This window comes from Pteropus alecto, unplaced genomic scaffold, assembly GCF_000325575.1.
Source record: "Pteropus alecto unplaced genomic scaffold, ASM32557v1 scaffold335, whole genome shotgun sequence".
Classification (NCBI taxonomy): Eukaryota; Metazoa; Chordata; class Mammalia; order Chiroptera; family Pteropodidae; genus Pteropus; species Pteropus alecto.
Genome location: NW_006436757.1, coordinates 782325 through 792341, shown reverse-complemented (window position 1 = coordinate 792341; position 10017 = coordinate 782325). Strand labels below are relative to the sequence as shown.

The 10017-nt window shown below is 45.6% G+C and overlaps 1 protein-coding gene across 5 annotated transcripts; it reads right to left on the bottom strand.

The window, feature by feature from the left end:
- Positions 1–305: 305 nt before the first annotated feature.
- On the bottom strand, positions 306–8270 carry HOMEZ (homeobox and leucine zipper encoding). Of its 5 annotated transcripts, XM_015590690.2 has the most exons (4): positions 8065–8270; positions 7559–7768; positions 2562–3067; positions 306–2240 (listed from the first exon to the last, which is right to left on the bottom strand). In XM_015590690.2, exons 2-4 carry the CDS (start codon positions 7692–7694, stop codon positions 1473–1475), a joined length of 1410 nt encoding a protein of 469 aa, XP_015446176.1. In that variant the 5' UTR covers positions 7695–7768; positions 8065–8270; the 3' UTR covers positions 306–1472. The 5 variants fall into 5 exon arrangements, with proteins under 5 accessions (XP_015446176.1, XP_024903769.1, XP_015446173.1 ...); XM_025048001.1 differs by having other exon boundaries at positions 306–3067; positions 7474–7768; XM_015590687.2 differs by having other exon boundaries at positions 306–3067.
- Positions 8271–10017: the final 1747 nt, after the last annotated feature.

The window sequence follows — 10017 nt, the reverse complement described above, 5'->3', positions numbered from 1 at the left end:
AGAAATTAATTAGGTCTTAAGAATGACCTTGTAGTTGAACTAAGACCCCATTACCCTCTCTGGAACTCTGAATTTATTTTTAAAGGCATTTCTAGACACACCTCCCCTTCTGAGCAAGATCTGGTGCTGTAGCAGGTGCAGGAAACAATCTGCTTAGTGATAGATATTGATCTACTACTGCCTTTCAAAGTTTCTGTTCTTTTATCTCAATATAGCCCAAGGTTTCAAAAATAAAGAGCATACTAAATCAGAATGTCAATGGATTTGGCTCCATTACTCTCTAAACGATAGAAGTGGCAAAGTGGAAGAGAGATAAACAATTTTATTTTTGGCTTTTTTTATTATTATTCTAGCAGTTGGGCTTCCACTCTTGTTTCTAGATGGTTAACCCACTGATATCTTTATATCTGACCCCAACTGATGAAAACCATTCTAAAACATCAATAAATTCAGTTAAAGATGTGGCCCCTCTGTCCCTCAGACATCCTATAGAGGGGAAAAGTTTCTTTTCCGGATACAAATTGAATCAACACCAAAAATATGAAAAATCAGTCTCTGTCAGGCTAGGCAGGAGGGAGTGTCAGGCTTGTAAAACCAAACCTAGAACCTACCTGCACAGTCTTCTGAACAGTAGAAACCATTCCCTCTCCTCTCTGTAACCTAATTCTACTTTAATTTTTAAAGGACATCTCCCCTAATTCCCACCTCCAATAAATATCCAGTCTAAATTATTCTCCACCCAGTTATTAAACTTTTTCACAAGCTCCGTGGGGAAGATTTACCCTGAGACATAGTCAACAGAATGGGGATTTTGGAGAGATTAAAAGGTACAAGGCAAAGTGGTCCCAGTATCAGAAATGAAAATATTCTGCTTCCTGTGTGACTCAATAATGAAGCAGGTAAAACATATTAAGCTGGTACGAGGAAGGGGAAATACTTATGAGACTGGGACATACTGAGATTCTTAGCTGCATCATGCATGGACTTGCGCTCAGAGAAAAGAGGAATGCAAGGCAGCCTTATACCAGGGAAAATGATGGGACTAGGGGATGCACTAGAATCATCAAGTGAATCAAAATTCTTTACTCCTCTTTCCAGTCCTCCTATAGACATGGGACTAAGGGCTGGATTCTCTGTAGTACACTGAGGGCTGGGGTGGGGGTGGGGGTGGGGTATGGGTAAGAACAGCAGATATGAAAGAGCCCTTATCCAGCCCAGTTTGGACCAGATCCTTAGCACTCCCTTCGCTGAGGCTAGAGGCCTGCATTTCTGCTCATTCAATCCCCACCTCACTTTGTGCCCTGCGCTCATCCTCCCTGGTCTACCCTCGCTACATCCCCATACCCCAACCTCAAGAACACAGAGCTTTTCAGTTCTTTGCCACAAGGTAATTTTTAAAATGTGGTTTGTTTAAACAGTTACTAAGTTGGTTCATCTTTTAGTAACAGACCTCCCCTCTTGTAGCCCTCCATTCAGTCCTGTATGATGATGTCCTCATCGCTGTCATCATCTTCCTCCTCCTCCTCTTCCTCCTCATCATCATCTGGCAGTTCTTCCTCCTCTTCTTCCTCCTCTTCATCTAGACAAACCACCACCTCAGCTGGTTCAGGTAATCGAGAATCAAACCAATCCAGTACCTGCTGTGTGCTAAGCCTTGATGCCTGACTCAGTTGAGGGACATCACTTTCCTGTAGCTGTTGGTGGGCTGCCCAGTACTTCTCCAAGGGCTGTATATCTGGTGGAGGTGGGGGGATTGGCAGAGGTGGTGTCTCAGCCCATTCATTCAAGGACCGGGTTGAAGGCGGTGGTGTGGGAATTGCTGGGTCCTGAAAACTAGAGGCACCAGGTACTGCGTTGTCCCGAAACCATTTTAGTTGCCCATGCTTCAAGGCATAGCGTGTGTCACCAAACCACTGAATAATCTCAGGCCGAGGTAAACCAGTGATCTGTTCTAATTTATGGTAATCTTCACGCCGTGCCCATTGGCACTGTAAAAAAAATGATTTGAGGATAGCCAGCTGCTCTTTGGTTTTGCGCTTGGTCTTTCGCTGGCGTTGTGTATCTGGGGAAAGATACTCTGCAGGGCCAACCCTACCTAGTACTGAGTTATGCCTTAGCCTCTGGGGCCAGGCTGGCTCCGCATGTGGGGGTAGTGCCTGTTCATTGGGTGACTGTGGCTGTGGGATACACCCCAGTGGTTGGAGGGGTTTAGAGGTGGCTGTAGCTCCATTAGCCAGTACCTGGAGAGAGGAAGAAGAGGTAGAGGAAGAAGGAGTCTCATTAGATGCTGAGCCCTGCTTACAACTACTGGCAAGTAATGAGATTGGTGGGGGCTTATCCGGAGCACATGGCTGGTGGACAGCTGTGGAGTGGTTCCAGGAAGCAGTACCTAGGCCATGTGACTGGTTAGGACCCTTGCCTGCCTGCTCCTTAGAGAAGGCACTGCTTTGAAGATCCTGCCAAAATTCTGATCGGTGGGAGAATGCCCCACTACCAGGTATCATCAGGGGCTCCTTTGCTTTTTGGTGACTCAGTGGCTCTGGGGACTCTTCAGGCTCTACCTTTAATCCTTTCATCTGGCTGGGCTCGCTAAGAGTCAGGGGCACTATTCCAAGACTAACTGGTTCTGGAGGTGGCACTGGAGAAGGAGGCACCTCCTCTGGGGGCCGCCCTGCATGATGAGTAAAAGAGAGAAGGGATTTGAAATGGAGTTGGTCCCTGTGATAGACCACTCGGGCTCGAGTCTCTTCTATTTCTTCAGATGACCAGCTAATGCCACAGCGGAGGCGCTGGGCCATGAACCAAGTCTTGACTTTCTCCATCTGCAGCCCATAGCGTAGGCAGAGAAGGGCAATGTCTGCTAGACTGGGATAGGGAAAGTAGCTGAAAGTTTGTAGCAGGTGTTCATTGCCATCCAGTTCACTGGTCTGGGCAGCTTGGGTCCACACAAGCTGGAGCTCCTCGGAGATTGGAGGGAGGCAGATGAGCCCCGTAGGGGAGGTATTAAGACTGCTGGCCTCTTTGTTAGGAGGCATGGTGCTTTCTGATTTGTGCCCTTCAGAGATAGCTGTAATAAGAAGAGAAACAGCTCAATCAATGGGGTTTCTCTTTTGGCCCATTGCTCTATTTCCACCAAACAAAATGTTGGACCCCAAAACAATCAACTTTCTGTGTGTACTGTGCTGCTCAGCTTTTAAAGTGCTTTAACAATTTCTCATTTAGTTTTCATAACTTCATGAGTCATCAGAATCTGCTAAAATACCCATGTATGTATGAAAAAAACGAAGTCCATAGAAGTTATATTACCCCATCACATGACTAGTGAGTGTTGTCATCAAGACGAAAACCTGTCTTTAAGAAAAGGAAAACATCCTTATATAGCCTTTACCTTTCCAATTTAAACTTGCTTCACTGAGTTCATGGAACCAGAGTCACAAAATGCAGGCCTTAAGCAAAAACAAATGGAGCGGTAATCTCCGAACTGTTACAAATGCTTTAGCTCCTAACAATTATCTCTAGACTGTAGACAGGTTGGGAATACAACATAAGAAAATCTAGAAGGTAAGCACTGTTTTCTGCCCAGTCCCCAGCCCCCTTTTCTTTCCCTTCTTGGTGGTGGCTGTTGGGGGAAGAATGAATAGTTATTTTTAAGCCCTAAGGTCAAACCCAATAGCTTTAGTTTTTCCCAGTAGGATGAGCTAGGTCAGATATCTGGGATAAATGGGGCTTACCCCTCCCTGGGCTTAGGTCCGGTGAGGGTAGAGAGAGGGGAATGTTTCCTTCCCCAAGTCATCCCTGGAACAAAGGTTACCCCTCCCCCCAGCCTTTGTCTCTTCCAACTGCTCACTCTCTCTCCAGGGAGCCTATAGAGCTCCCTCAGATTTTAATGGCCTCCTCCATACAGGGCACAAGGCAGAAGGCCTGCAGCTCTTACCTCTTCAGGCCACCTTTCTTCTCAGGCCCAGGTGGACAGGCTCATTATAAATTGTAACCAGGTCCTGCAGGCCACCCTGCAGCACCACTGTTTCTGGGTATGAGGACTGCAGGGATAGCCCCTGACCATGCTTCATTCCTGAAATACCTGCACAAATTATTTCCTAGAATAATCCTGTTGACCGAATTTTAACTCAGTTCCTAGCGTGCACCTCAGAGATGTTAACACATCTGTAACCTTTTACTCTTCGAGGAATCTCATCTGAGTTTATAAATATTACTTCTGATATGTCAAGGATGGGAGGCAATTCCTACGTAAATGCTACATGATGAATTGAGAAAAACCTCAAGTCCAGAAAGTTAAAATAGAGCAGTGTAATATCAGATTTTATATGATGATTAGAAAAATTCGGAAGTATTTTAATGTGTCGCTATTCTCTTTTAACAAGCAAATCTTAACTCAAGGCCATGCAGATCCTAAAGGCAATACAGCTTGAAAAGAACCTTAAAAGGGTCAGTGGAGGCAACATGGCACAGTGGGTAGAAATATGATCTTGAGTAAGGCCAACCTGCAGTTTGTACTCCAATTCTGCCATCGCTATGTGATCTTGGGCAAAAGTTACTGAACGTATATGAGCCTGTTTCCTCGTGTGTAAAAAATGGAGACAGTGCTGAGTGTATATAAAGTTATCTTTTTTTTTACTGAGCACCTATTATGTGCTAGGTGGCATGTGTAGGCAGGGCCTAAAGCAGCTGTTAGAGGTGGATGTCTGGTTTGAGAGTAATCGAAGGTCCACTTCCTAGAGTGCTGCTTGTCCTTGGGCAAGTTATTTAACTTTCCTAAGCCTTGGTTTCCCATCAGAAAAAAGGGAGGTCACAACAGCACCTATCCACAAGATTATGACTAAAATGCACTTGATATTGTGACTATTACAAAATAAAGCCTCAATAAATAGCAGCTTTTATCTTCAGCCTCTTGGGGTGATTCTGATATAAAGTAATGCTCCTCCTAGACAATGGGGTAAGTGAGGCAAAGAATCCTTTAAAATCACGTTTTATTTTTGTAGTCATAATTTTATCTAATGAGCACTGGAGGAAACCAGGTGTCTGTGATTTTATACTACTCATGTTTTGGAAGTTGGATTAAATTCTGGAAAGGGTTTTCCTGCTTTAAAAAAGTATGAAAATCACCGCTTTTAGGAGAATTGCCAGTGTGGTAGCTCTACCTTTAACTTCCAGGTTCATCCCAGACACCGCTGAGTGGCGTGTGAGGAACTGCTTAAACAGCCAGGTGCTAAAGCACCATTTAGATATTGTGGCCCACCCGGAAAACCACCAAACCTAAGCTGGAGAATACATTATGACTGCAACACTTGACATGTACTTAACCTTATTTGTGTCCTGTTCCTTAAGGACATAACACTTTGGATACGAGAAAAATATAGTATAAGGGATAAAGCAGTCCAGTGTGAGGATGAAGACTGCCAGACAGGAAATAAAGCAGGCACAGCTACAAGCCTATGAGGAAGCATTTTTGCTTTCATTCATGTAGTTTGCTGTCCTTTAGATTCTCATGGCATCATCTTGATATTTCATATAACATACAATAATACAAATAAGATATTTGGTGTACTGTATATATCTACAGTTTTCCAATTACACAAAACACATCATGGAAGACAGTACAGAATGGTGGCATAGCTGGTAACTTTCTGGAATAATCTGGCTTTGAAATAGGAAGAAACTATAACCAGATTGGCTTATAAGAACTATTACAAGTAGGGTAGACTCTACAGTGATCCAAACCACAATGAAGACACTTCAGTGTCTTGTGTTCTTGTGCCTCCATTTGAAGAAGGTAGGAAAAGAAGGGAATCAAAGCTGCAGAAATGACTCCTACAGGCAGAGTTGGCGGTGGTGGGATTATCAATTCTGAATAATTACTAAATTTGTATTCTTATTAAATATGCCAGATATGCCCTATTGCTCCTTAATATCACTCATAAAAAAGTCAGGACAATGCCCTTCTTTCCCTTTGGACTTTTCATACCCCTGGGCAGATGGCAGAAAATAATAGGCTGCCTTAAACTTGGAGTCTAGGCGTTCACACAATCCTAGGAAAAAAGAGGTGTTCAGAACTTTAGGCTTGAGCCTTTGCTTATGGTTAAAGCAGGAGACAGTTACAGTGAGACTAGATATGATCCTGCTAAATTCCCTAAGTCTTTATTCAGAGAACTAAATTACTGCCTGAAATGTGTTTTGGTGATACAGTTTTAAGGGCCTTAAAGGACTTTTAGTGATATTCAACTTATGTGCTTCTCAACTTTTTGGATTGTGAACCTCTTTGTGAATCAGGTATAACTTATGGACCCTGAGAAAGTTATGACTTCTCCTCCCCAAATAAACATTCACACTTACACATTATATGTGTAATCTCAGGGGGTTCACTGGTTGCTCAGAAGCCTAGCCTAAGAACCTCTGCCTTATGTTCTCCCAACTCAATAAAGGCAATGGTGGTTAACTGCTTTAAGAGGAACAAATAGCTTCATGTGAATGAATGGAGAGAGTGGATGGAAGACTCAGGAGAATTTACACAAGTGGGTATTGGTGATATTAGCTGGAGAGAGTGGAAGGAGAGGGGTGTTCAATTGGGCCAGGAACCTGGCTTAACTGACCCACTAGAATACATGACCAATACGCAAAGTGCACTGGATACTATAGGCTGGTAGTCTACTCTCTAGTGTGCCAAAATCATCTGCTTCCTTCAGCTGCCCTGTGTGCTTGGGCCAGTTGTATGTGATTCCAAACCTGCTTATGCCCGTTGTTTTTCTGTATTTATATAATGTAATTAAACATCACATAAACCTATGAAAAATTAGTGCATTAAAAATGGTTCCAATGAAAACAAAGTCAAATGCTTTGGAAAGACATAAAGGAGTATACATTTTAAAAATTGTTGAGTTGGGAATAGGCAAGACAACTATAAAAGACTGGAAAGGTAGGGGACTTAAAAATCTCAAAAGGATTCTGCATTCAGATTGCTTCAACAGTGTTGAACTTCTCACTCCACTTTAAAGAAGCCAAACCTGAAAATCATAGATGATGAGAGGCAGTGGCTACCATCTCAGACTGCACACTAGAATTACCTGGAAACTCAAAGCAAGGAACCCTCCTCCTCATTCTGACTTAATGAGCCTGGACTGGGCCCAGGCATCAGTAGTTTTAAAAAGTTCTCAGGGTGCAGCCAGATTTGATTTACTTGTGTAGGTAATTCTAGAAAGACAACTGGGAATTCCAATTAGCAAACTTACACAAAGAAAACACCTGGACACTAACCCAGAAGATTGGTGAAATGAACATACTTTTAATGACAAGACTTAAGGTATGTTTGCATCATTTTTAAATTCCCAACTTTAATTGGCTTATTTTGATCAATTACTGCCATCTACCTATCCTAATCATATAATATAAAAGGGCTTCAAATGTATGGTGAACAGGAGATTCATATGATAAAATATCTACTAGTCTGGGCCCACCAACCAGGTCTCAGCTTGAGTCGTCTTTCAGTTTAGAAGTCTCAGATTAGGACGCAACCCCAGGAACCTCTGAGGACTCCGGTTCTCACTTTCATGGTTGGTTTTGAGTAGGGGGTCGGAAAGGGCTGTTCCTCCTAAACCTTTCATTCCCAAAGGCCACTCACTGCTCCCCAGAAGGCAGGCCAGGTTTCCGAGCGTGTGTTGAGGTCGCCAGGAGGTAGTCATGGGGAGGAGGGTGGCCTGGGGAAGGAAACGTTTCTCTTATCCTCCATTTCACAGGCAGTCTATAGGGCTCCAAACTGGGTCAGAGAACAAAAGTTGCTGCACTTAGGGCGATGAGCCCCAGAGAGCAGGCGAATCTCAATCTTCCCCTCGCCAAGGGCGTCCCAACCCAACCTTCCCCTCCTCCCTACACACCCACTCACCCACCCCCAGTTACAACAGGAAACCGAAAAGTCCAGAGGAGAAAGGAGAGAGAACTGGGCGAGTTCGAAACTCGAATTCTCCTTCCCCCAGCGCGGGGATAGGGCTCCGGAGGTCGGAGATCGTACGGGGGGGCTGGGAGGGGAAGTCGAAGGGGCTGGGGATCACTCACCGCGGTCTGGCCCGGGCGGCGGCTCCCAGCCTCGCACCATGGGCCGCGGGGGAGGGGGAAAAGGGCAGGGGGCCTCCGGGATAGGAGTGGGGTTCCCGCCCGGTGCGGCCTGCTCCGAGCCCACCCGCACGGAGGGCCGGGACCGGGACTGCCCCTCCCGCCCCCGAGAGCGCGCCCGTCTAGCCCAGCCCTGCTCCAGCGAGTTGGAGGCGGGGCGGATGGGTGGGGCGGGCTCCAGGGGCGGTGCCAAGGTAGCCCGAGTCCCGATTGGTGGACGCAGGCAGGCGGGCACCAGAGAAACGCACTGGGCTGGCCATTGGCTGCGTGAGTCTCGGCTGAAGTCGGCTATTGGCTGCGTGGGCTTCAGCCGGGGTGGCTATTGGGTGCGTAGGGCAGGAAAGATGTCCTCCGGGGCCAGGGTGCTGTGAATGGTACCTTCCCCCCACTCTCGACCTAGCGGCGTCGGACCTTCCGAATACACCGGGCCGTGTTCCTCCCAGAAACCCTAAGGACTTCACAGCACTTCGCTGAAGTGTTTAGACCGCCAACGACTACTTCCCATTTGTTTCCTCCTGAAGGAATACCTTTTCAGCATTCCCTTGCCCGCCTTACACAGGAGCCGCACCTTCCCAGCAAAGGGGCCAAACGCTGTCAGCAGCGTCACTGTAAACGAAATGCCTAGAGCAACAGGGAGCTTGTTCTCGAGATGGAGCAAATGTCTTGCCACCTGGAAAGACGGGATACTAGGAGCGTGGCACCTTCGGCTGCTTCTCGGGTCCAGCTGGCACCGGACAGGTGTTCCCACTGGAGTGCCGGACAGGTCACCTCGTTGGGACTTACCAGACTGTCAGGCCCCCCTTCCTGCGCTTAGTAAAGAGGAGGTAGAGCTACGCCTCATATTTGAGGACTTTGGTTTTCGCTGCCAAAAAAGGGATGACAACGAAATAGAATTTCCACCAAAGTATTGTTCCACACACTCCGAAATTCTGGGCCAAAAGTTTGTGTAGTTAGGATTCTGTCTTCTGACTGAAACTTGAGAACAGAACTTTCTGAAGTGACTTTTCTGTTCTTAACGCTGATCTTTGAAAAAGTCTCTTCTTGCCTACTCAGGTCACTTAATAGCTTATATAAGATGCAATCATTTATAAAAGTTTCAGACTTTGCCCTGTATTCTGCCGACCTCACTCCTCCACATGTACCCCCAAAAGGCAACTACCATAACTGCTACTTCTGATTCTTAATTGTTCCACTCTAAGATTTAGAGCTCTTCTGGGTTGCCAGACATCAGAAATATGTCTTTTCAGCTCCAAGCCCTATTTTCTGTTGCTGGCCTTGTATTTGACCCTGCCTCCCCCATCTACCTCATTACATTTAGTAACAATCTTAACTTCTAATAGCTGGCCCCAAGTCCTTCAAACTGGTTTTTAGCAAAAACAGAGGAGTAAGCAAGGGAAAAAGATACACTCAGCTTTGGAGTTAGAAGCTTTTGATCCCTTAGGGTTTATATTAGCCAAGGCTGGTAGTATATACAGACCTCCTAAATCGCAATTATATGCCCCAATGATGTGTATGTAATGAAAGGAGGAAAAAGCGAAATATTTTAGGCAGCGGCAGTCCTGTTTCTAGTGGAGAGGTCATTCTCTCATAATCCAAACAGTAGGACTAGAGATTGGGAAGAACTTGTGCTTGTTTGGCTGGAAAGCCAGGCAGGAATTGTCTGTGGGAATTTAGTTCAGTCACTCTGAGTATCACTGATCACAGGCTTGGAATTATGATAGGTGGAGAACTCAGCCACATTTCTTGTCTCAGAAAGACACTCACTCCTGAGAGTCAACAGTAGGGCACAGAACTCAAAAGAGATTTTGGAGAGAGAGAACCGAAGGAAAGAAGAAACTCCTCTGCCCTAGTTCTGGAGTGCAGGCTGATGCCTCCCTCTTTTTTGTTAAAGTGTTA

What these genes read in the sequence shown, in the direction of transcription:
- HOMEZ (XM_015590687.2), bottom strand. Translation starts at nt 7,694, where the DNA reads ATGACTACCTCCTGGCGACCTCAACACACGCTCGGAAACCTGGCCTGC. An exon ending in ACTCAAAACCAACCATGAAA is followed by an intron (nt 3,068 to 7,558) that starts GTGAGAACCGGA and finishes TTCTTATTACAG; the next exon opens with CTATCTCTGAAGGGCACAAA.